The sequence below is a fragment of the Patagioenas fasciata genome, chromosome 5, assembly GCF_037038585.1.
Source record: "Patagioenas fasciata isolate bPatFas1 chromosome 5, bPatFas1.hap1, whole genome shotgun sequence".
Lineage (NCBI taxonomy): Eukaryota > Metazoa > Chordata > Aves > Columbiformes > Columbidae > Patagioenas > Patagioenas fasciata.
Window position 1 is genome coordinate 28,855,888 of NC_092524.1, and position 26,901 is coordinate 28,882,788.

General features: G+C 41.8%; 1 protein-coding gene across 6 annotated transcripts in view; it reads left to right on the plus strand.

Annotated features, from left to right (window-relative positions):
- Positions 1-26,901, plus strand: part of AMBRA1 (autophagy and beclin 1 regulator 1) — a 133,222-nt gene that overhangs the window by 78,588 nt on the left and 27,733 nt on the right. For all 6 annotated transcript variants that reach the window (XM_065838475.2, XM_065838474.2, XM_071809150.1 and 3 more), the window contains 4 exons: positions 2,854-2,964; positions 10,631-10,819; positions 11,264-11,418; positions 26,239-26,378. In XM_065838475.2, the coding sequence (XP_065694547.1) occupies positions 2,854-2,964; positions 10,631-10,819; positions 11,264-11,418; positions 26,239-26,378 (595 nt within the window). The remainder of the gene's footprint in view (positions 1-2,853; positions 2,965-10,630; positions 10,820-11,263; positions 11,419-26,238; positions 26,379-26,901) is intronic.

A 26,901-nucleotide genomic window follows, 5' to 3' on the forward strand; every position in this document is an offset into this window, starting at 1 on the left:
CTGTGGGACAGTGCACGTGTGCATGTGGGAGGCTTCTGGCAGGACTTGTGATTTTAATCTTATTCCACTTTGTTATATGTAGCTAGATATAATTTAATAATTACACTTCTCAATTACATAATTAGTATAAGTAGAGGTAATTACTTAATAAAAACATGCAGATCATGGCTTTGCCATTAGTGTTAGGGACACTGATTTGGAGCCTTTGAGAAATAGACCAAATCCTTCTGAACATGTACCTTTCACTCTATGAACCTTGTTTCCTGTATCCTCATCTTTTTGATAAAGATACCTGAAGCACTAGCATTAGTTCATAACTTTTGCTGGCTCTGAAATTTGTGCAGGACTGTTCTGTAGATGCAGAAGTACTGCATTTTTTTCCATTGTTAGTGTTTCCATGTAGGATGTGACTGTCACTGGAGGTCAAGGGGTCGTAACGTAAATGAGCATCATAACAAACCTGAAGGTTCCAGGGAAAGAGATGAGAAGACCAGGATCTTAACAGAAAAAAAACAAAAACAAACAAACAAACAACCAAAACGTTTGCCAACAACTTTTTAATGGTACTTGTAGCAGTAGGCGGAGCAGTTGTATGATCCAGTGGAACTTGCTGTTGGTGGAGCAGTTAGAGATGTTGCTGGGCTTCTATGATGCAGAGTGAGCACGCAATTACTCTCCTGGGAGATGCTGTTCTCCAGTTGATATATTACTTGCTATGCCTACAAAGGTTGTTCTCGTTGCAAAACAGGTGATGACTTTAACATTCATTTGTAATAAGATCAGTATTCTGAAATTATGTGCCCTGACTAGTACTTCTGTTGCCTGTCTTTGTAGAGTGTTTCCTTGTCTGACTCAGTCCTGTAAGGCAGTTGCTACCTAGTTGGTGATGTTAGTTACTGTTTCCTTGCAGCAAGTCCCACTGCTTGAAATTTGTACAGAAGGGAGTTTTCTGTTCTCCACCTGGTGGCTGGAGGCAAAGCAGCAGAAGAGCTGTCCTTGTGTACCAAACCTGGGCGTGCAGTGAGGATACTTTGAAAAATGAAGCAGCATAAAATTTAATTGTCCTTCCTCCACTACTGGTTGCAAAATGTAATTTCGTTAATGCATTGAATCTGCTTTCTTCAGTGCGTATCTTTTGTTCAGAGGAGCCCTTTGTTTTGTGGATATGGAGAACAAAGCCTTGGGCTTATGTAAGAGCAATGGAAATGTTCTTAATTCTGCTCTCCAAGTGATCTATGCATTTCTGACAGAGGCAGATACAGAGGCTGAGCAGACGCACAGTGGAGGTTTGTCGATTGCTGGAGGCCTGGCACAGCTGAGTACACAGTGTGATGCTGGCTGCTCAGAAGTCTTGCTCTTGGCATACTTCTGGGCTTTCTCCAGAACCAAAATCAGGACTTGAGACAGCTTATCAATGAAAAGTAGACTAGCAGCAGCCTTCTTGGTTCCTTTATTTATCAGCACCAGTCTAGAATTTTCTTTCTCTACTTTGCCCTGCCCATCCTCTACTTTGCAGAGAAAACATAAACCCTATTTAGTGTGTTTGTGTTTTCAGGCTTACTTATTTATTTACAAGCCTGAGTGTTTTGTTGGGATTTGATAAAAAAAGTAAAAATACAGCCATCCTGGACTCCTCATATTCCTGCACACCACTTTAATTTACAAGCAGTTTGCAAGCTTTTAGCTCTCTGCACAGGCAGCTGGCCTGCTGTGCCCTGGCTGTGACTTGTTAAAGCCATGTCTCTTCCAGTGTTGCTGCTGTGGCAGCAGAGTCCTGAGCCAGGCCTGCTTGGAGGTTGAAGCCACTGACTTTTCTGCCTCCATCCCACTGGAGACAGTGTGGAGATGCTGAAATCCGGGCTGCATAGACTCTGGAGGCTGTGCTTTACCTCATTTGTGCTTGGGGATGATCCTGTTTTGTTCTCCCTTATCAGATTCCATTACCTTGAATTTCTCTGGGTGCTAGCATGTGTGTGTAGTACAAGGGCTGCAGGTATATGAAGGCCTTAGAGACTGCAAATAGCATGAGATTTTTGACTCTAGTACTGTTATGGGACAACTGTTTCTTCTTTCCACTTGTGTCTCCAGGGATTGCATTTAAACCTCAGAGCTCACTCAAACATATGCCAACTTGAGTTACCTGTGGCCGTTCCCTTCTACCTGGAAAACTGTTCTTTGTGCTAGTTTCTGAAGTATTCTGCTTTGCCTTCTGCTTTGGGCTGTTGCCCAAATCCTTAGGTGGGTAAGTAAGGGTCATGTCATTTGCCAGGAGCCAGGGCAGCCCCTGCTTGCTGCAGATTGGCCCGCCCAGATCAGCCAAGGGCCAGCTTGCAGGCCCTCCTTGCTAATGTTTTTTTAGTCATTACAGTGTGGCAAATATTGTAGGCAGCCTGTGTCTTCGGAGTGGAGTTTACAGTAGTAGCAGGGTTTGTGTACATGAATGTGTATCATTTTCCAGGGCGACGTTTTTCCTTAGTATGTATTCTGGTCTACCTTCATAGCTGTACTGGAAAATTTGGGGTCTCTGAAAATATGGCTTCACTAGTACCAATAAGAATGCATTTGCAAAGGATGAATTGCTTAGGATTTCTGCTTTGTGAATCTGGGCAAGTCGTATCTCTCATCAGCTTTCTTTTTCTTTTGGAAATGTGTTGCAGGGAGATGCTTTCCTATTAATTTCCTGTGCTCTGCGATCTTATTTACGAGGTTTTACCTTTTCTGTAAATAAGGTTTATTTGAGAATCTAGGGTTTTGTGTATTTGATTTTGAAAGGTTTTCTGTGGTTTTGTCTTGCCAGCTCTTTTCTGGATAATCTGGAGGTTAAATTGCTAATTATTTCCCCTTTTTGTCTAGGTGCTGTAATTGGGGATGGACAGTCAGCTGTGGCCAGCAACATTGCCAACACCACCTACCGGCTCCAGTGGTGGGATTTCACTAAATTTGATCTGCCTGAAATCAGCAATGGTAAGCTGAAAGGAACACCAGTACTTCCTTTTAACTCTATACCAACCAGAGCTACCATAAACTCTAGGGTCTTCCAAAGGTAGCTGTATGTTGCAGGCCTTGGTTTACTTGATTGTCTTGTTGCATTGGGAACTGTAAAATGCTTAGTCTTTTGAGAAAGTTGACTAAAAGCATGCAGAGCTGTTCCTGCTCTGTCTAGCTTGTGTATTCTTGCTGTCAGCAAATCTGTGCATAAATGGGGCTTTTTTTTGTGAGCGTTCTAATAGGAATATACTAAACCTCTTAGAAGAACTCTGTATCCAGTCTCCTTGTGCTTCTACCAACAAGCTTCTAGAGGGATATTGTCTTTATACCTTTACATTAGAACCTGCTAATAAATTTGGTCTGAATTTTCCAAGTTATTGACAATATTGTGGGTTAAAGGGCATTTTGGGAATTAGAGCCCTGGTCTGTTGCTTACCACAGTGTTGCAAGCCAGAGGAGTAGATGTGGCTTATAGCCATTTACAAAAGCAGTGATTCGTCCCACATCTCAGGTGAAAGTTGCTTCTGGGTCAAGAGCAGAGTAATGTTGCTGATTTTATTTATTTATTCATTTATCCTCTCCTGCCCTGTGTGAGAATTAGACCATAGTTTTACATATGTTCTAGGGCATAAGGTAGCTCTAGCACTGGAAAAGAGTCCCTTATTCAGGCACAAGAATATTTGATGCTTGTAGTCAGCTGATCAAGGAATGAATTTTTGGGGGCTAAAACTAACTTCACTAGGCAGGCTGTTTTTTAACCCAGAATGGTATCCTGATATAGCTTGCTGTACAGCTGCAGAAATGTTTGTGGCAGCCTGCGATGAAGACAGGAGGTAGATGTTAATGAACGTTTCTTTGTACGGTGATTTTTAGCTTCGACCATATTTGTGCATATGTGAATTTCATCGTTTGACTTCTCAGAAAGAAACAGATTGGGTTCTGCTTTAAGGGATTGACTTCATTTTAGGGAGAACAGGGATTCTGTTTTCAGAAAGACTTCTGCTTTCACAGGTAGCTACTGAAACAAATTAAGAAAAAAGTTTTTCTCAGTCATGTCCTGCAATTCTAGAAATTACATATCTGAAAAGAGGTCTCTGGGGGGTACTGTCCTTTTGCTTAAAGGAGCACATGTAGTGACACCGTAGCAGCAGAGATGTGAGGAATTGAAATCATAGAATCACAGAATAGTTTGGGTTGGAAGGGACCTTTGAAGATCATCTAGTGCCCCCCCTGGCTTGTGGGCAGGGACATCTTTCAGTAGATCAGGTTGCTCAAAGCCTCATCCAGCCTGACCTTGAACGCTTCCGATGATAAGGCATCCGCAGCTTCTCTGGGCAACCCATGTGGGGCTATTTACCCACCAGTTCCTGGGAAATCAGAGGAGCTGGGGGAAAGCCACCAGTAGCCCATCTCATTACAAAAAGCTTTCTCACTATGTCATTCCTAGAGGTGAAGTATCTGCTGTTTCTGTCTAATCTCCTTCCTTCTTACTATATAGAATATTGTGGTGTGATATTTATAACCTGGTGGAAAATAGAAGCCCTGCTTCTAGATGGTAGCCCTTGACATTGTAAATGAGAAAGATGCTTTATATTTTATCCTTGAGAACCATTCTGTCTCTAAAAAAGGAGCATGCAGTGCCATCTTGAAAGCAGAACGCTGTGTTGAACTTGTGCGCTTTGACATGTCCTGTTAAGTGCTGAACTTCATAGCACTAGTGTGAGGTTGTAGGCTGAGGATCAGTGCTCAAGGCAAAGCTTTGCCATGCCATGGCAATACTTTCTGTGGTCTGGCCAGACTCTGGAATAGAATAAAGATGAAGTCAGAGGAGGAACCTTCTTGCTGCTGACTTAAATTCTTTGGGGCTTCCCTGCAAGCTTATAAAGTATTTGAAGAGTGCTACAGCTGCTAATAACGCTTTTTTTCTTTTCTTTTTCGGCCTCATCTGACTCTGCTGAGAAAGCTGCTGATTTAAAAAAAAAAAGCATAAGATGTTTGTTTATAGAATCCCATAGAAAATAAGAACTATCTGCTCCTCAAGACATCCATATTTCAATCTTTTCCCTTTCCCCCACCAAGACACTTCCATTCTGAAATAGCTTCCAATTAGCTGGAATTTTGGCTACAGTTTCTGTTGTCATTGTGTCCTTCTTGCAGGCATAGTTCTTGCTACAATCTCATCCCCAGCCCTTCTGACTCCACACTTTATGCTTCATAGTACTTGGCTTGTCCATCATGATTTATTACCATATGGAAATGTTCTGTTTTACTCTGCTTCTTCCTTTTTGCATGCTGAGCCCAGCTCTGGCATTTCTGGATTGTTAGCCCTGTCTCCCTCTGCCAGGGTTTAGTAGGGATGTATGAAGATGTAGCAGCTGTGCTCATCCTGAAACAGGTATTTGCCAGGCTCGCCTAGGCACAGAACAAAGGTGAGCTGCAAGTTTGCCAAGGTACACAAATTTCTAGAGATACTGTGAAGCTGGATGTGTAACAATGGAGTGGTGAGTTGGAGAAATTTTTTCTGACTCTTCATGATCTTAGAAATAAACTATTTTCCCAGTAAAGCATGTGACCGCAATAGCTCAAGTTTTTTTTCCCCTCATTGTTTCCTGTAAATCAGAGGTGGTCATGTGAAAGAGTCCGCTTCCACAGAAGGGGCTGTTGCGCTTCCTGGGTCTGACGAGCCACAAGTGGTTTGGGGAGTTCAGGCAGATGAAATGATGCAGCTGAAGTTCAGGGCTGCCTGCCAGCTCTGCTCTCCATCAGAGAAACAGCTCTGTGGCCAACCTCCATCTCCGAGCAGCTCTTCTTCCTGTTACAATTAAACAAAGAAAAGATAGTTTGAAAGTAGGATGTTTTTCACTGAGGCCTGAGCAAGTGACAGCAGCATGATCAGCGCTGTCCTGTGGTGTTGGCACTGGGCCCCAGCACACTCTGGAGCCCTGGGCTGCTCTCCACACTCGCCTGGGACTCCGGTCCACAGCAGCCACCTCACTAATGCTCAGTCCAGCAGCCTCACAAGAGAGGACTCCCAGCGGTCTTAGGGAATTGGCTTTGCATGGCCTTGCGGGATTTGAGTCTCTGCTCTGTCTTTCTCTATTAATTGCGAAATGAAAAAAGATGGCTTCTGATTTCTTCTCTCCTTATTGCCAGTTTTGCTTTTAATAACGCTGAAATGAATGTGATCTGCTCTTAAACTGTAACTGTCAGTCGTACGGTCATCAGTCTGAGGAATTTCTTTGGCAGCAGAGGCACTGCCACCTCTGGCATTTATTTAATATTCTTCTAGTAAGTGTTGCAGATCCTTAAAATTTCCCACAAGCTAAAAAGTAAGTATTGACTCTGTGAACAGTGCAGAATATAGCCTTTTCACAGATAAAATATTTGAAGGTTTTGTCTCTTGTTTCTATCTTCTGAATATAGTTTCTCTCTCATTTGCTCACTATTTAATTTTCTAACCATTGTGCTGAATTGGTCTCATTCTTCCACATTTAGTCACAGATTGAAAATTTGTCTCATTATAACACTGGCTGGGAGCTGAGGAAGGTGATTTGATCAATACTTACTGATCCACAGTGGGATACAGAAGACCTTAAAAGAAGAAAAGTAAAAAAGGGGAAAAAAAAGGCGTGCTAAACAGTGTATAAATAGGAGCAACTGTACAGAAAGTGTCATCCTTAAGGGTGGCTAGGAGTGGACAGTGAACCCAGCACTATTTTCCTTTGGCAGTGCTGTTGCTGCTTGTGTACCAGGCCTTCCCCAGCTTCAAGCGTAATTATGCTGTAGGTGTAAGCACTCCGAGTTGGCACAACCGCTTGATTAATTTGTTCTCTGATGTTTCTTTTGATCTCTTCTGTCAGCTTGGTGGCTGCATTAACAACTAAAGAAATCAAGAGATGAAAGGGCAGCCTTGTTATAAATGGTTTTCCAAAAATAGCGGGTTTTTTTCCCTAAAATCTTCTGTATTGGCTTCATTATCATAGATCAGGCCTCAGGCTCAAAGAAATCAAATAGCCTGTGGCTTTGTCAAATGCGTAGATATCTTCATCCTCCCCGTGTTTGGGGAATCTTGTAGATGCTGTTCCTTAAAATGAAAGCTTGCTGAGATCTCCACCTCTCACATTTAGACCTTTTCTGCTGGCACAGCAGGCTCCCTTGGCTCTAGGTCTAAGTGCTACCTAAGTCCCTCATCCTTTGTAAATGAGAGGAGAGCAAAGAACCATCATGCCAGCGTGAATCAGATCTTGAAAGACTAAAATAAAGGGCACTCTTTCTTGTTCAGCGCAACTTGCATCTGTGATGTTTTATGTTCCAGGCATACATCAAGGGGGAGAGATAGTTCACGTTGGCAGAGGAGCTCACAATCTGTTTTGCGAAGAGGCATTCACCATATGCAACAAACTTTAAAAAGAACAAGATGCAGTCATGTTGGCCATCATTGTGGACTGCTCACCAAAAACCTCTGTGCTGTGCTGAAGGAAGGGTGGGGCGGGGGGGGAAAGGTAGAACTGTGTAGCTAGAAAATGAGTGAACATGTGTTATATGATAAATAGACTTTTGGTGACTGGTGATTCAAACTCAGCATTGCTTTAAAAAGACATATGGTAAATGCTAGATGAGGAAGAGCATTAGATACCTGAAGAGGTAAAAACCAGTCAAGGAACTGTGAAGATATGTATAAGACATGGCAATATCACTGAATCTGTAAATGCTACAAAAGAAATGCAAGCATCTTTTACCTTAGAAAATTAAAGCTGTGGGATTCTTCTGAATGTTTAGATTTTAAAAAACCAAAAAACCAACAACAACAAAACAACTTTAAAGGCTGAGAAGAGTCATGACTTCTATAGACTATGATTTTCAAGAGTTCTAAGAACAAGGAAGAAACATCATCTGTGCCCAGAGAAATCAGTATCTGTCCCCTCTAAAACTTTCACCTCTTTGAAAATCACTAGTAATTCATCGGTACAAAAGGATCCTTGGGCTAAATGACACTCATACCTTTGGTCTGATGAAGCAAGTGTACACAAGGTTGGATATTAGCAGTGATATTTCTATTTTAAGTGTGCTCCCTGGTGCAGCTTAGGATTGCCATCTCTTTCACTGTTATGCCGTCTGGGTGGCTCAGTCTTTTCTATGATCACCAAAGTTAATTCTCTGTTGTTTCCAACTGGGAAGTTTCTAGGTGAAATGGAAATTTATAAATGTTAACACACTCTATAAGGCTTTCTTTTCACTTCTGTTATGTCTCTGTGTACTTCAGTTTCCTGTTTGTGGTCTGATCATGCTATATTAATGAAGTTACCCCACTTTATCAACAGATTGCATCTGCCAGCTCCAATATGTGCCCAGCCCATTGATAAAGTTAATAAATAGGACTGGTTTTGAAATGGGTTGCTGAAAAACTCTGCTGCAATCCTCCCACTTTGACGGGGATTACAACAGTGCAACTGTCTTTTAGCTGGTTCACAGCATATACTGCAGTTCTTGTGTTGATGTGCATCTTCCTTTGTAATGATGTAATGAGTACTTGAGTGAAGCCTAGATTTAAAAAAAAAAAAAAAAAAAAAAGGACAAGTTTTAATTCTAGGTAGGATTTTTTCAAAATTAGGTAGGATAGTCTTTATTCTGTTGTCTTTCTGTTCAACTAGCTGCAGACTAAGCATTTGGGAATGTTGTCATCTCTTGGACCGTCTGTTCTTTGAAGGGCCGTGTGTATTTTAGATTCTGTTATTACAGAACTGACAGTGACTACCATTATTTACCTTATTCTGTTCAGCACCTTTCTGTTTATACTAGGTTGAAAATTACTGTTTTTAGCAGCTTTGAGACTGAAAAAATGGTTGAATAAATTTAGACTACAGGTGTAGGTGGTTTGGTACAGAATGTAATTACACAGGCCACTTTTTATCCTTGTCTTCTTTTTCATCAGAGTTTCTTAAATGGAACAGTAGAAGTTGATACTCAACTGTGTAGGAAAGCAGTTCCCAGGAAAAATGTATTTGAGCCCAGAAGAACTAAAGATGAGGTTCAGCAAGTGCTTTAAATCAGCAATGCTGGAAGAACCGCTCCCCTGTCATGACTACTTGTCCAGCTGCTGCGAGTGTCTGTGTGGCTGTGTGACGTACCAGGTTGGGAAACTGTTCTGGCTAAAAAGTGACCTAGAGAACAGTCAGTAATTTCTCAGCCATATCAGTTCCCTGGTGTAGCTTTCTTTCCACAGAAGTGTTGGAAACAAAGGGCAAGGATTGTTTCTTCTGGCAGCAGCGCCAGTTTGTTAAATCATTGAGTTACAGCCTTAATTTGATTTTGAAGTTCAGACTTTCAAAGTATGCACAGAGCATTCTTGGCACTGTTCTTTTGTTAAACTAATAAGAAATATAGCACAAGAAGTGCCTTCATAAACTCATCTACAATTTTAGCTGAACAAATCAAAACCACTTCTAGGCTGGGCATAGTTTGATGGTTTAGAAGAAGATTTCTGGATTGTAGAAGTTAACATAGTGCTCCACATGATGCTATAGTTTCAAGCATGTGAGATGGGGCGTTCAGTCTTTTAGCATGCAAAGTTTCTATCTTGCAAATGTGGGCTTTATATATATGTGTATATATATATATACACACACATATATAATCCCCTTGAGTTTGAAAATACTAGAATCTGAAATTTCCACATCGCCGAAATAGTGTATGCAGTTTCAGCTCCAAACCTCCTGGAGTAATTGCAGCAGTTTTAGTGAAATACTGGAGTGTGTTTAGGTTAGGCTGAGGGGGTGAATGTAACTCCAGCTTTGTCTTATGAAACCACTGTTGATTGAACTGTTGATGATGACGATGCTACAAGGCCTTGGAACCCCATTGTACTGGGAGTGGCACAATGCATACTAAGATTCAGTAATCCAAAGAGCTTGTAGTCTGCATAGAGGGGAAAAGATTTGGATGAGGTCACCCAGCAACTCGCCAGCAGATGCTGAAGTAAAACTTATGTTTTGTGAGCTGCTGCTCACTACCCTGTCTGTTGAACAGTTACTTCGCTGATTGCACGAATGTCTCAGATATTGGAGTAATTAAATGGAGGACCGGCTGGAGAAGTCTCTGCCCTTTCTCACTTGCTTTAAGATTGGTGTAAAAATCAGCTGTCAGAAGTGAACATTTGTATCTGCAGGGAGGAATTTTTCTCTCATCTCCTGTTTATTGGAGATAAGGGGAACTGGAACCAGGGGCTCCACAAGAGAAGGGGAAGTGAATTAAGGTGTACTGTTTCTAATGATACCTACCACTGCTGGAGTTTGTCAGAAAGTCACAATTTGAGGCTTGTTTAAACTGTGATGTCCTTTGCAAAGGATGGTGTTGTGCTCAAAGGCAGGGTTTGATAAAGTGCAATTGCCACTATTTCTTGGCTGAAGGCTCCAGGAGGTGAGTAGATTTCATTTCCTGGGCTCATCGCAGTGTCTTATCTCCGTTTTGGAGCAAGTTTTGCATTAATCAGGGTATTAACATTTCATAAACTTTTGGAGGAAGCTGAATGTCTCGAGTGCCTCTTGCATGTACTCTCCAGTCTCCAATGTTAGGTTTAAATCTTACTTTGTTCTCTATTGAACCTGAGTGCTTTAATCACTGTTCCTTTCATTTTTCTGTGCAGCCTCTGTGAACGTGCTTGTTCAGAACTGCAAGATTTACAATGATGCTAGCTGTGATATCTCTGCCGATGGGCAGCTGCTGGCAGCCTTCATTCCCAGCAGTCAAAGAGGCTTCCCTGATGAAGGAATACTGGCTGTGTATTCTCTGGCCCCCCACAACTTGGGCGAGATGCTTTACACAAAGCGATTTGGTAAGCATGCAGCAAGAAGTCAGGGTTGGGGGGTGGTGAGAAGTTACCTCAGAACTCAACCCTTAGTGAAAAATGCAACAGTCTAAACAGCAGTGACTGTAATAACAAGGAACAGCTACAAATACAGTGCTGCTTGGGAGAAGCTTGTGGTATGGTCTGGACATGTAAGGTGCTGGTAGGACGTAGCTGCTATGGGATAGTTTTTGTTTCTTTTGGTTTTTTTTTGTTGAAGAATTTCATTGTCTTAGTGGAAATACACTTGCTGCAAGAAGCATCTTGCAAAATTTGTAATTGTGCAGATCTCCTTATTCTTTACCTCTTCTAAGTATGAGCTTAGTATGCCATACGTTATGGGAATGCTGGAAGGGAATGAAGAAACTGTGGGGATGAGCCACAGGGAGGGATGTCAGCCTTTGAGAGAAATAACCACTATTCTCTTTATAGGCCCTAATGCCATTTCTGTGAGCCTGTCTCCAATGGGCAGATACGTAATGGTGGGACTTGCTTCTCGACGTATCCTGTTGCACCCGTCCACAGAACACATGGTTGCTCAAGTCTTCAGGCTGCAACAGCCCCATGGTGGAGAAACCTCTATGAGGGTAAGTATGTATATTCTGTTTCTGTGTCTTTTTGTCAGTGATTTTGTGTTGCTTTTGCTCTAGCCTAGTAGGTAGTTGCTGGGTTATGATAGCAAAGAGGTAACATGCTCCAGGCCTACTTGAGTAATAAGCATGTGAAGGAATTTATTACAGAGGTATGGAAACATGGCAGGAGAACATAAATGGAATTGTGAAACTTTACTCTGGTTTCAAATATGCTGGCAAACAAATATATTCCATGTTATGTGTGGTATCTTAAATCTGGCTGTCACTCATAGTACCTAGTAGGTCTTTTGCACTTCTTAGGGTAATGTGCATCTTGCTTGTGGTACTGCAGTTGACTTTGCTGAGGGAGTTTTTCAGCTGAGGTTTGAGGATCATTTCCTAACACTCTCCTCTAGGAGAGTGGCCACCAACATTTCAGGAAGAGTAGGAGCCAACTTCACCTCATACTCTCAGACTGAAGGTGAGGCTTACCCTGATTTTGTAAAACAGGCTTTTTTTGGCTATTTATTAGTGAGCTTTCTATGTATATGTAGGCCTATTTTGACAATGAAGTTATCTTACTGTACTTCCACTTTGTGGGAGAGCTGAACTATGACCTGTTCTGACTCGTTTAGTACCTGAGCACAAACCTTTATCTTTTTGCAAACTGTCAAACAGTTAAGAGAAAGTGTGTATTTTGCTTTGTTCATCAGTAGAGCACAACAGCTATTCAGTGATAGTTTAGGGTGGGAGAAGCCATGTCCAGTTGATAATGCACAAAGAGTTGAGAAGGCAGAACTAGGCAATTTCTAAAGCTGGAATTTGGGCTAGATTCAAGTATTAGGCCATGTATTCAGGTGACTTGTGGCAGATGAAAAACAGCTATTCAAACCTTTTCACTTTGGGGGGTAACTTGATCATAGTGGAATTTGTTCCATGAGCAGCTTTTTTCCTCTGCCTATATCGACTTTTTTTTTTTTGCCTTTTAAGTTCTTTGTTCTTTTTTAAAAGGCCTCTCCGATTATTATTACTTTTGGCAGAGTTTTCCCAGCGTACAAATGTTGCACTGAGCCATTTCTCTAGTGGCCTGGCACTGGGGAGAGACCCGTCTCTCAAATAAATTTCTTGATTCAACTTCAGGCTCTGTAGTTGCTCTCCAGACTGCTCGTGATTCAGAGAGGGTCATCTCAGTCCTGTCATTACATGAGCTGTTTTTATCAGCTTTTACAAAACTTTCATTTATCGTAGTTGTCTGTTCTATGTTATAATACAAGGAAAGGTCACTGATGAGGATATTCTTTGGTGCACCAGTCAGCACTTTTTCAGCCCTGGTTCTGAGCTATCATTCTGGTATGAGCTTCTTAAGGTAAGAGACAAAAATTTAAGAGTATTTATGAGAAAAGCACAATTTGGTTAGCAGGTATGGTAGGTGAAAGCTGCATGGATATGATAAGATCACTAATTACATGGATTCAGTATCCTGTTAGATCCTTTTAAAAGTCTAGTTTGCCCTAGTACTGTTTCTTTATTCAGGTATTTTAAGAACCTTGTGAAATACATCACTTTTACTGCCAGATATGGGAGTGTTCCCTTCCCACAGTTGTTTTGCCGTATCGTAATAAGCTAGGATAGATAAGTCCTATAGACTAAAATCGTGTCTCTTCCCATAAAGAGCTATGGTAGGGTTCTTCCTCTCATCCATTCTTTACATTTGTTCTAAACTCCAGTTGCTAAGCTCTTCCTTTTAGAGACTTTTTTTTTTTTGTAGCCAGCTAAATCAATAAGCTTCTGTCTAAATCTTCCATTTATATTTCTTCATCTCCATTTCAAACCTATCTTCTTTCCCTGTGGTGTGTTACACTCTTGAAATGCTTGTACCCTTGCTCTTAGTCACCATTTAGTGAAGTGATGCTTTGTATTCCCTTAATCTTTTCTTGTAATTCAATCTTTCAGCTTTCCTTTTTTTTCCCCTTATAAATTCTCTCCAGAATACCCTTCTTTTTTTTCTTCTTCTTCTTTCCCCCCCCCCCCCTCATTCTGGGATATGTATAAATGTGCATAATGTGATAAGCGTAGTCTTACCAGAAGCCCACAGAGGGTATTTTTTTCTGCTTTTTCTGGACTACTGGGTTTTACTTATGCAGTCATAAACTATCGTGGTGTTTTTTTTTTTCCTTTTGCTGTTATGGTGCATTGAAAATGTTGTACAGTTTTTCCCACTCTCGCTTTTCAGACTTTCTCCACATCACTGTACTCCTGTCTTTCTCATCTGCTGTAGTTCTAGATTATTTTTCTCCAGATGGATTGCAAGTATTCTAAAGGTTGCCTTTTTCATCTTTCTTGCACATATATTTTTAGCTTCCAAAAACCTTTCCCCCACATTTTCAAATCTATCCAGTCTAGCAGGGTTTGCTAACTAATTTGTTCATTTTCCCTTTCCCCACATCACATTTAAAGATGTTAAAAGTGTTTATTTTTTGACTGCTTTGGACTTTAAGCTTTCTGCCTATGAAACAGGGTCCCAACTAGACCAGTTTGAATTAATTTGCTTAAAGAGACTTTGTGTGGGATGATGTTGAGTCTTGTTTCAACATTCTGGTGTGTTGTTGGTCATCTTTATGCAGTCTGTAGGGCTTGGAAAATGTAAAACTGTTAATCTTGTAAATATTATTCTTTCGTGAAATTTTAAAAATTAGTAGATCATCTACTGGTATTTCTTCTGTCTTGAGTTTCGCAACAAGACTCCTCCATAAGTTCGTAATACTTTTCAGGACATGCAAAATAGAAATAGACCTTAAAGTAGGAAACTTTATAACATTCTTAGCACACTGTCTTCACAGTGGCTTCTGTATTCATATTCAGTTGAGTAAAAACCTGTTTGCAGCTTGGCCAGCATGCAGTAGAAAAAGGTTTAGGAAAAAAGGCACTGGTGAAATTGTGTTCTTCAATCTCTAATTTAATGTGCACATTAGAGAGAATCAGAAAGCATCCTTGTTGCCTCTGTGCCAACAGCTTATAATACAAAGCAAATGTTACTCAACTTCTTAATTAAAAATAAGTCATAGCTATGCTCTGAAGCAATACTTTGTAGATATTTTAATTTTACATTGCTTGCAAAACCCCCAAGAGAGAAATTAAAGAGAAATGCTACATCACATTCTCTGAAAATTCTTGTAAGTTGTCTCACGATTGTTCCTTACTTCCCTGACACTTTTTGATTTGCAGTCAATGAACTGGGAGAGCAGAGCTTGGCAACGTGGCCTGTAAGTCACTGCAGAAACGTGGCGACCTGCTGAGGAGTGAAATACAGTGATTATTTTGGCTTCCAATTAAAAAGGAAAGACCCGTCCTCCACATCATTGACTACCAGTCAGTGAAATGCAGGTTTCTAATCCTCAGAGAATTTCTTCTATCTTGCTGTTTAAATAGAGGTTTTGAAGATGCAATTTATTAGTTTTGTTATATGAAACTCTAATACATTTAATTGCATCTAGAAATCGACTGGCTGCTGGTGTAATTTTCAGAGTCTGAGAGAAATGTTCTCTCTGAGGATTAGAGCACTTCTGGATTGTACTAAGGAGTACCTTGTTTATAAAGTGTGCATTGTCTGTATGCATCTTGCTCCTGATATTTCAGAGATTGGGTCGAGTTCTACAGGTCAGGGCTGACGTGATTTGACACTGACAAATTGTGCTCAGAAATGGAGTAAAGGTAGTGGATTGTCATCAAATACAGTGGAGTCATGAGCTAGAGGTTCCTGCTCTTTCTGTTCACTCCCTTGGGATTGATTTGCTTAGCATTTCAGATGGAAACTTGATTTTGCTAAAGAACAAGTTTGTTTTTCAGACTGGGCCTTAAAAAGCTCTCTAGTAGTGTTGACTTTTGACACGAGTGGTATGTATAAGCTTCATTTTTTGTTGTGTTTGCACTTTGGTGTTGTTTTTTTTAATGAGTGGTTTTTTTCCCCAAGCCTAGCTGGTGTCTCTGAAATCTTTCTGTAGCTGGAGAGTACAGGGAAGGAATTGCTTTTAGCAGATCTCTAGCTTGGGGCTGTACAGGTAGCACTGACACTGGGAATTGTTTGGAAATATTTGAGTTTCAGAGATGGGAAGTTTGGAGAAAGGACTCCAAATATAGAGAAAGGAGATGTTTTGCAGCCTGTTTTGAAGTCACAGATGGAGCTGATCTCCAAATTAAAGAGGATCTGTTTTCAAGCTGCATGGGTCTAGGGTGATTTCTGAATTCTATATGATTCCAAGAGTATATGGAAGTTAAGAACTTAGAACAATATGAAATTAGAAACTTGGTCAGACCTGAAGTTCCTTAGAAACACGGAACAGTAAGGATCATTTTACCCTGGATCTGTTAGCAATGGATATTAATGAGAAAGAAGGCCAGCATGTAGTTTTATTTCTGGCATTCACAAATTCTAATGCCCTTGCAATATTTAATGTTTTTCATTTGCCTACAGGAAGTTAACTCTGAAATACCAGAAAAATGTGATTGCTGTAATCCAAATTAAAATAAAACTTGGAAAGGGGCTTTTGAGCTGAGGATAAAGAAATTGAAGTAGGTGATAGAAAAATCTGATTGACATGAAGCTAAAGAGCAAATCATGCAATTTGTTGGGATCAGGTGGCTTAACCAAGCCTCATCTTAGGTCCTACATTGTGCTTTGAATCTGGAAGGAAATTCAGGCTGTGGAGATCCAGAATTAACTCTTGACAAGACCACAGGTATTTGGGAAACATCCTGATGAAGTGGTTGGTCAGTAGCCTGGATGGAACAGAATACGTGTATGCTTCCATCGTAAACAGATGGAGAATTCCAAATCCTTCAGGAAGAAGGGCCTGAAGCAGACAGGCACATGGAGTTCTAGCACAGAGCCAAGGTTTTTTTCAGCGTGTTAACTTGTAACGATGACAGTGCACAGAATATGTGCACTTACTGAGTGCTGTTGTCTTCTGAGCTTCGTGCAGGTGTCAGCAGAATGTATCCAGGGTGCTCTGCAAAGGTCACTGCCACACCTCCTTGTCTCACTGGGTGAGCTCTGAATGCTCCTGCAACCCTAAGGGAAGGGGCTTTAAGCCTGTGAGCAAATGGCCATGCACATTCGCTTCACTGGGGTGCAAGTTACTGTTCTGTCAGAACCCTTAGTAATGTGAAAAAAGAAACTGATTGGGAGAATACATGGAGATGGATTACTGCAACATGTTACCTGCAGTGGAAAATTTCAAACAAATTCGCGTACTTCTGAAAACTAGAGTAGTTTGCGAGAAAGAGAGTACCAACCTCTTGCTGTGTTATTGAGAAAGCATGCTTGTTGGTGTGGTCCTTTGCGTCTCCTTCAGAGAGATTTTGACATCTTCAGGTCAACAGGGGCAGCTTCTGACAGCTCTGAGTAGAACCGCAAATAATATATTCAATTACTGCCCAAAACAATTTTCCATTTTTGGCAGCAGTTGAACCAGGTAGATGTTTCTTAGACTACCAAAAGTCCAAGCAGAGCCACAAACTGCATGTACTTGTTGATACTAGGAAGGAACATGGGGACAGAACCCTTTTCTGAACAATATGGAAAATCCCTCCTTTTAACACCAAGTGGAGCATAATAGTCCAAATAGTTTTATGTGCTCTGTGTATCAGCAGATTCTGGCAAATGTCTTTAGAAAAACAGGGCATATCCAAAACCTGTCTTGGTAAGCACTGCTGATGTAGGGTGGTGTAAGAAAGAGCTGTATTCAACAGCACTGGAAAATGAAACACCACCTTGGTGTTGCAGATGGCATGAAGATTTGCATAGATGTGCTGCATGTGAGCATAGGTGTGGGAATGGTATGTGGTAGGAGTTAAATTGTTATCTTGACCAGTTCACCCATGTCTGCATGAAGGCTGCAGAGACAGAACTTAAAAGAAACTGTAAAGACTTCAAACTCATTAGGATCCCTTCATAAAATATTGTGTTTTAAAAACCTCATGGGGTGGTTAAACATGGAAACAGTGTCAGTTTTAGCAAACTGGTGTGAAAAAAAAAGGCAAATTACATCTATTCAGGATGTTTTTTCTTCATGAGTTGTGAAGCTGAGAACCAAGACCTTTTGTTTAATATGGGGTTCTGTTTTAGGAGAGCTGAGCTTTAGCAGGTCAGGGAAGGCACTGAGCCTATTTGCCCACAGTCACTACTCTTAGCTTTGCTGCAGTTGGGTATGTAGTTTTAACTAGACAGAAAAAATTCTGGCAAAGATGGTTCCACATCTGAGATTATTCATGTGCAGTCATCTTGCCCAAGTCAGGTAGGGGCGAGACAAGGTGAATTATCGCCCGATATGCACTAAACTGGACATGGGCTGAGAACAGATTTGCAATTTCGTGAAGACTTTTTTTTTTTTTAATTTTGCAATGCTTCTTTCTACCATCTTCCTTGAATTAAATTTAAACCAACTCTTTCCTGTGGTATTTATTCCTTCCAGACGTGTAGGCAGCTGGATGACAGCCTCTTTTCACCTAGATGAGGGTGCATGTAGCTCTGTCATCAACATATTGTTGACATTTGATCTTGTATGCCGTGCTATTGAGGCTCAGCAGACGGAGAGTGGGGTGGAATGGCAGCTGTGCGCGAAGCCTTTGCTCTTGTCATTAGATCTTTAACATATTGTAGATTTTGCTGTTGCAGTCTCAGCATGACATGTAATGAGGAATTCACAGGTACTGCTTTTGGTTTGCAGTCTGAGTTAAAGACAAAAATGAAGAAGCTTGTCATTCCTTTTGCCATTGAAGTGACCATATTTTTATTAGGTTGTTGCAGCATTGAGAGCTGTCAGTGATTTTTGCAAGATTTAGCAATAGCTGGGGGCACAGTTCTGTTTGCACAGTTCAGTTCACTTGTGCATCTGCACTGAATATATATGTATCTATCTTCTGTCACGCTAACACCCCCTTTGGCATTCCTGTTTCTCTCCTTTCATCTGTTCCAATCACATGCACACGCAATTGAAAGGACAATTGTTTTGCTTAGCAATTTCTTGGTTACTCAGCCATAGGTTTCAGATCTGTGCTAGGACTAGTCCCTTAGAGGGCTTTTTGGAGGCCTTACCCTGGTTTTGCAGCCCTTGTGAGACGGATAACAAATTAATGAGCCACTTAACTGTAAGTGTGTTATTTTCCTGAGTGAGAGCTTTGTTACCTGAGATGATCCATTTCTACATAAGACCTAGTTCTTGTTAATGTTTTGGAGCTTCCCACTAGTTATTTTTAAAGCTCTTTCTGGTGTAGTAGTTGCGTGGCAGGCTTGTGAGATGAAGTACCAGCTGATAATGCCAGGAGCCAGCCTCAAGAAAGGAAGGGTTAGGTGTGCTGTAAGGAGACTTCTCCTGAAAGATAATAAATTGTGTGATCAAGTACAGTCAGGAAGAACCAACCGTGTTTTACCTTTGCATAAAGTTTCTCAGTCCATCCAAGAGAAACTTCTGATTCTGTCTCAGTTTAGGGCTTAATTCAAGTATCCTCAGTTAAGGTTTTAGTTGTTGCTGAAAATTAAGGGTTGCTTCTCATTTAATTCACTGGCTCAGGCTCAGAAAGCAAAACTAGGATGTTCTGCACTGACAACAGGTGCAGAAAAAGGCAGAAAGAGGTCTGTATTGGTAAAGACCAAAGAAGAATTTAATATATGATCCTGTTGCATCTAGGGAAGATAAATGGAGTTGAAATAAATTTTATTTGTGCTGACCATTGGATGATAAGATCCATTTGAGGATAAGACAGACAAATCCAGACAGATAAGTGCATTATTTTTTGCTTCTTCCATCTTAACAGAGAAGATCTAACGGAAAGACATGTATATTGTTGGCAGGAATCAGCTGTGGGGGAGGGGTTGAGAGCAGCGTAGACCAACCTGCCTAATAACGGGACATAGGGAGCAAAAAAGCAAATATTTTCCCCTGCGTGATCATGGGAAATGCATGCCTTTTTCTTTGCATCTGCATATAGATACAGAAAGAAGACTCTTTCCAAACAAAGGGGAGACTTGCCTTGTTTCAAAATACTGATACGCATTGTCTTATGAATAAATGTATTGAGCCTTTGGGTCAGTTATCTCAAAGACTGTTTGTTTTGCTTTGCATTCAGGGCCCTCTGCTTCAGACAAACTAGATTTGAAATCTGCTGCAGAGGGCTCTGGGGTTGTGGCATTGCAAGGCATAAGCCTGAATTGCAGCAGCTTTTGTGAAATTCATTAATAGAATGCAAAATAAAGAACATAATCTATGCCAGAAAAAAAGGGATAGTGTTATTTATTAAGGAGATCAGGTTAGGATGTCTGGTTTTTATTATGCTTCTGGACCTTAAAAAGCCACAGACTTATTTAAACTAATTGGCAGCATTATAGAAGTCAGTGATGCAGGTGGCTTTCTGGCAACTAAGCAAAGGACACGTAGTGCTCTCAGTAGAGTGGTAGATGCTCTATAGCAAGTTATCTGATACCCTGGTGTCAGAGGTGAACTAGTTAGCACGTGGATGTTAAGTATATATCAGGTAAGATCTTGTGGTGGCAACACACTATTTGGATCAGTAGGGCAAAAAAGATAATGCATTTATTTAAGTGCTGTTCAGTCTCAGTAAGGTGCTTGCAATCAGAAAAAGAGTAAGTGAGGCTTCTGAAATTCCAAGTTCTTGTTCAAGGTCAGATTGTAGAGCAGATGATGAAGGGCAGATGGGGAAATGTGAAATGTGTGCAGCCTTAGTTGTACTGCTGTTTGTGCCTTCATTCTGTTGTTGCACCTCATCTGCTACTCTGGCAAATACAAGTGCAGTTTGTAGTTTTCTTAATTTGTTTTATTGTACTTTGAGTAGTTTCAAACAGTGTGTAGGCTTTGCTTGGAGGTGTGCTTTCAGTGAAGTTAATACGTTGTTGTGAATTCGCTGTGCTTTTAGGCCTGCATCTGTATTACATACTCCATGTAGCTTAGTTTGCTAAAGTGTGTTATGAGATGAGGTACCTGTGCTGACCAGAGGCTCTGGGATAGCTGCAGTGACATTGCCAAAGCTGTGCAGCCTGTATGATTGCTTTGGTGGTGTAACCTGTAATATGAAGGGCACTTCGTTTACCAGCATAAACTTTGCATCTCTGCAGGCATGAGGTACAAATGCGGGCTGCCAGTACATCTGTACCCACGCAGCAGAGATCGACACTCCTTGCTCTTTCCTCTGCAACCCATGTCAGACTAGCTGTGAAACTGTGGATTTTACCAGTCCACCCAGTAAAAGGCTTCTGCTGGGTTTAGCGCAATAGATGTTTCTCTTCTGTTTGTTTTCATGGTCAGCCTCTGCTGACAACCTCTATTCAGCTGAAAATTAATAATTACATTTTAGGCTGGTGCCTGATAAGCCCACTTGATCTGTTCCAGCCTTTCCTCTCCTTTTACCTGTCAGGATGGAGCATCACAGATGACAATATTTCCCCATGTAAACAAGAGAACATCTGCACCTCCTTCCCACACAGTCTTTATCAAGGCTGATCTAACAGCCCAACTTACTGCTTGTGCTAAGCAGAGGTAATGGCTTGAAATTTATTGGCACCCTGAAAGGCAATGAATCTAGTTGGAGCAGAAATGTCTCTATTGAATTTTTAAAGATAAAAGATGAGTTCCTGCTGAGTTTCCCTACCTGCTTGTGCCAACTTTCTCTTCTCCTCCAGCTTCAAAACATGTTTGTTTTTTTTCTTGAGTGCCAGAGAGGAGAAGGAAGGGCCCACTCTGCCAAACAAGCAGCATTCAGCACTCCCCTGCTCTTTGTTGCTCTCCTTAGGGGTGGGAAGGCCTTGAGCAAAGAGGCGCTGTGCAGACGGCACGGTGCTGCTCCGACCAGGTGAGCAGTGCAGCCCTGTTGCCAGCTGGCAGCCTGCTGCTACTCTGAGGACTGACAGGATCCTGGTGGTTGCCCTGTCCAACTTTGTTAGCTGGACAGGGCACACCCCAGAAATGTTAACACACCCCAGAAATGTTAACACACCCCAGAAATGGAGGGGAAAAGTATAACTTGGAGAGCGTTATTAAATAGCAGCAAGTTCCCTGGGACGGAGTGGGAGGGGAAGAGGGAAGCACTGGGTCGATAACTAGGGCTTTGCAGAGCAGATGGTTTTAGCAAAAAGTTTTCTTACTCCTCCAGGGCAGGTACAAATTAACTATCTAGCTCTCTGGTTATGTGTTGTGCCCTGGGCCCCCTTCTTCGCACATAGGTACAACAGCCTGACAGTGAGGAAGAGATCATCGGGAAAGATTCCTTGAGGCTGTTGATTGTCATGCAGCCTCTCCTGGCTCTCTGCCATAAGTAAATATTTAGTTTAATACCTAGGCAGTGGCTGTGACAGGTGCTACAGTGCTGATGTGCCAGCACTGACAAGTTGGAGGGGGAGCAGCAGCAGTGGACTCGAGGTGGCCTTTGCACTCCACATGCAGCATGTTTGCTGAACACTTGAAGGGCCTGTTTTTTCCTTTTCCTCATGACTTACAGCTCTGCTTTCTCTAAGCCATCTTCTCCCCTGATGAATTCAGTGTTGAAAAAGTGTCTGTGAAATGATTAAATGAGCTTCAGGGAGTTCAGTAGATGATACACGTGCCCACTCCTGTTCAGGAAGGATAGAAAAGGCGCACCAAAGAGATAAGTAGTTGCTTTTAGTGCAGTCTTTGAAAATAGTGAAGTGCAGACATAAATTACTCAGGCAAATCTTTCCCCATACTTCATGGTTACAGGGATGTAAAATGGAAGCAACCAGCTGTTTTCTTTAGTGAGAGTTGCTTTCCCTTTGCATGAGAGTTGCCTTTTGTGTGGAAGCGTCCCTACCTAGACAGTTTTGGTATTTCTAGAGGAAGACTTTTTATCTTTTTTTGTCTCCCTGAAGAGGAGAAATGGAGTCTCTGAAATGACAGAAGACTTCTGGAATATCCTGTGAACTGGAGGGAGATCACCAGAGATAGGGTTTCCTACAAACACAAGCACAGGTCAAGTAACTATTCTGTGTAATCAAAGCTGGGTCACGTGGCCCTAAACGAAAGGGGTAGGACCTTTATTGTCTGTTGAAATGGCAATTATATGTTTATGTTGTTGCCAAGAAGATAACAGCTTGCTGTACTTACATTGCCTGTTTGGACTTAAGCTTCCATAGGGACGTTCTGGAGCTCCCACTCCTCAGACTTCAGTGTTTACAAGTTACATTCAAAATTCTGTTTCAGAACAGCATCTGGAAACAAATGCAACTGCCAGCTTCATAAATGCTGAATCACCACATCTAATGGTGTAGCTGTGTATAATATTATCGAATTAGTAGTATAGTGGTGCTAAGAGCAAGTTTGACATTGGTTATGGTGAAGAGCCTGGAAGCTTACTGTGACTGCTGGCAGTGATTATGGTCTGATAAAATGTGATGCAGTACAATATCTATCCTAAATGAAAATGCCACCCTATTAAACTTAAACTCTCTGGAGGCTGTGGTAGAGTGTGGTGAGCATCTTAAAGATTAGTGGACTTTTACAACAGTGGTTCTAAACTGATTCCTGAACACTGGGCCATCAATGTGGCTGTTACACATGGCCTGCAACTAGTCTGTGGAACAGCCCTAATAAAAGAGAACTGGTGAATTATCAGCTATATGCATTTTATTGCTAGTTTTAAGAGTGTTTGAGGTTTGGCAACAATGTCTTGACCTAGAAACTGGAGAATTGTATTAGCGTAGGATTCCTGTAGTAACTTGAATATTATTCCTAGAAGTACGGAACTACAGAGCATGGACAATCCCACTGACAAAGAGGTGGTCACTCTGGGGTATGCTTTCAGGCTGGCTACTTTAGTTGAAGTATCTCAGTAACTTTTTATAAGATTTAGCAATGGAAACAAAAAGACAAAAAAAAAATCTGAAAGGAATTAGGTGTGATCTATGGAGAATAATGCTTCCTGACAGGCTTCTGACCTCCTTTGAAGAGAGGTACCTGCTGATGTTGAAGGAACTTTAATTTTTTTTCCACTCTGTGGATAGAGTAGGGGGTCTTACTAATGGATGTGATTGCAACAGCCTGTCTGTATGACTGCATCAGATTGATTAGCTGGGCTCTGGTTACTGCTGCGAGTGGTGATTATGCCAGTACAGCTGCTTTCTCTTTTTATGTACTAATTACCACACGCACGGATGTCATCACCCTTAACATTGCATGGAGTTGTCCCATTAGCGTGGGAGTGGGAAGCAGCAGGGGAGGGGAGCTCTTCAGTGTGACAAGCTGTTTAGAAGTGAATGGAGTGGAGTGATGAAGCAACTATTCTTACACAGAATTTTTAAGCCATCATGTCTTTGAGATGCTGCCCTCAGCCAACATTTTTGCAGGTTGTCAGGAGCAGTCCCGTGTCTTTGGCAGCACTTTCCATGGAGTGCTCTTTGCTGCAAAGCACCTGGACATTGAGCTACCGCTGGCAAGTGTTCCCCTGTGGCACAGCCGGTTGCAGACCTTGTGGGACAAGGTCCATGCGAACTGACTTGCTTGTGGAGCAGAGCTTGCAGCAAGCGCAGGGAGGCAGGTTCTCCAGCTCTGAGACCTGGCAAAGCCATTCTCAGGTGAAGAGAAACTATTTGTTTCTCTCTTGCCAAAGAAGGATATGATGGAAAGCCCTTGCAGTTCTTGAGGGATTTGTAATGCTTATTTTATGAATTTATGCTCCCAGCTCTGGCACAAACCTCCCTCTCTTGTCCTTCTCCTTCTCAAATCCAGTCTTCCCATCTTGGAGTGCACCATAATCTCCATGGTAACAGGTGTTAACATCGTATGTCTGATTTTTTTTTTTTTTTTTTTCCTCCCCTCCATTTTTTTTTTCCCCTTCCCTTGCCCCTGTCCCACACACAGCAAACAAGGTGGGGAGTGAATGGGGTGGACATGACAGAGGTGGGTAAGAGCTGAATAAACCCCTGAGGGCCTGATCCTTTCCTCCAAACACGAAGCTTCTCTGAATGTAATAACTGTTCCTCCAAACCCCGAGCTTCTCTGAATATACTAACTGCTCAGTGATAGCCAGGGCAAAGTGTGACCAGCTTCTGTCTCATAGAGAAATCCTTAAGGACATTTTCTCCTCTAGTGTGGCCTTCTCAGAGGAGAGGTTAAATGTGTTATTGATGACAGGAAATAATGCAGCTGTATTGTTTTGCTCTAAGATACTTTGTTTGCATTAGGATGGTCAAGATTAAGGTTCTGGGTACTAGCTATTGGATGGCACACAGTCAAGTGGTCTCTGCCTCAGACTTCTCAAATTGTCAAACAGATGAGATGTGGGGTGGACAATAGAACTACAAAGAAAAACAGCCGCAGTTTGTTACGCTAGCTGACCAGTCCCACCCTTATAAGTTCTAGCTATTACTTCAGGCCACCTCAGCAGTGCAGTAGTGATTGATCTGCATTCCCTTCCGCCTTTATCGTGTTGTTCCAGCACATCCTCATTCCCTTCCTTTCTTCCTGGTCCAGCACCATCCCCTTTTCTGGGGAGTCTGGAAGAAAGGTTTTGTGATGGATGGTTGGTTGTCTGCCAGAAAATCTAATGAAAACATATATTTCACGTGAGACTTATCCCATTGAAAATCAAAATTCAAAGTCTATGTTACCTGCAGCAATTACAGGTTTAAATCCTAGGTTAATTTCTGCAGAAATTCTTTTAATGATTTGGGCTTGTAAATGCAGTCTTCAGTCCTACCCTTTTGAAGCTGTGATGGAACGTGCTCTGAAGACCCAGTCCACTGAAGCAGCTTGTCCCTGTCTATTCCTGGTAGCTAAACCAGCTGATTACCCCTTTTCCCACTTTCCGTGCCTTTGTTTTTATGACCTACATGTGTCATATTTTCCAGCTAAATGGAGTGTTGTCGGTATGCCCACTTCTGATTGCTGGATTGCAGGGTGCAAGAAAGCATTGTGCCGTACAAAAGATATTAGCTTCTTGGAGTAGAAGGAGAGTATCTGCGTAGGTATAATCTGTTCCGCTTCATTCTTCTTGCTTTTCAAGCTCATACGCTTCAGAAACCAAGCTAGTGCAGACCAGGAAGCCGAGCTTGCTATTGGTCCTTGGTGTGCACAGCATTTTCATTCACCTGTGTTAATGCAGCATTTGGGAAGCACTGGCTTGCTGCTGTGCTAACTACCTGTGTTCTTAGCTTCTTACCTTACTGCAGGTAGACTGGATGGTGTTGGAAGGGGACCTGAACGAAGGGATTTGTTACTTGTGTGCTTGTGTTATTGTAATCTCTGGACCTCCATTTTCCTTTGTGCACTGTTGATGTGGGGGTTGGTCAAACTCTGAAACATTTTCAGGAGGCTGTTTAAGTGTTTTTAAATGGAAATAATTGTATCTTATTTTTGCATGAAGCTTGTTTTGCTTACTAGAAACAACACACTTTTGATGCTGAAAGCCCATGAACTTGACAGTTTCCTGTTCCACCCCAGTGAGCTGAGTGGTGAAGACCAGAAGAGTACCAGTTGTCCGGCTTTCTAATGACTGTACTATTTGTCGGCATCACTTCGTTTAATTAGTTTGAACAGAAGGGACTGTGAAGCCTACTGAGTGACATGTAGGTTCTCCTGGAGGCAGAATTTATTCTGCCCCGCTGCTATGTGCCGGTCTATTAAACACCTAGGGGCACATATATGTGTGTTTCTAGCAGCTGTTTACTCTTGCTGGTTCCCTGCAACATCCTGTAAAGTGGCAAGTTTCCTTGGCCAACTACACTCCTGCAGGGAGACTGAGCATTTGTTTGAACCTTTTTGGCTCTCCTACCTTGTATTGTCCTGTCAAGTAAATCTCCTATTACTGTTTCAGAGAGTTTTCAACGTTCTGTACCCGATGCCTGCCGACCAGAGGAGACATGTCAGCATCAACTCTGCTCGCTGGCTGCCTGAGCCAGGCCTAGGATTGGCATATGGCACCAACAAAGGGGACCTGGTGATTTGCCGACCAGAGTAAGTGCTGTACATGGAGTTACAACTGCTTTGGCTGTTCTGTTCTTAGGGCAGTGGGGATAAGATGGCTTTTCACTGCCTGGGGCATTGGGCTTGGAGGATCCAAAAAAAAATCTCCTAACACTCGTTTTGGACTGCAACAGTGTTTACCTGAGTCTCTCACAGTCAGTGTTTGTTTTGCTGATTATAAACTTCTGAGGCTGTTTGAAGTGTATCTCATTAGCTCATTTTATTTCCCATGTCTTTCTAGGCTTTCTGAATCCTTTGTTTCACGTATTTCTAGTGCAGTGTCTTTCAGTCTCTCTCTGAAAGTTTGCAATGAGAACAGCAAATTTGAGCTGTTAGTGAAATGCTTGCTTTCCTCAGCTTTCATGGACCCCTTGGAATCCACCAGCCAACTTGAAAGCTTGCTGACCTAGACTTATCAAATACTTCTTACAGTATTGAAGCATGAGATTCTATGAACTGCAAAGGTTTTTGTCATGGTTATGAGCAAACCAGTGAATTGTTTTGGTCCTCACTT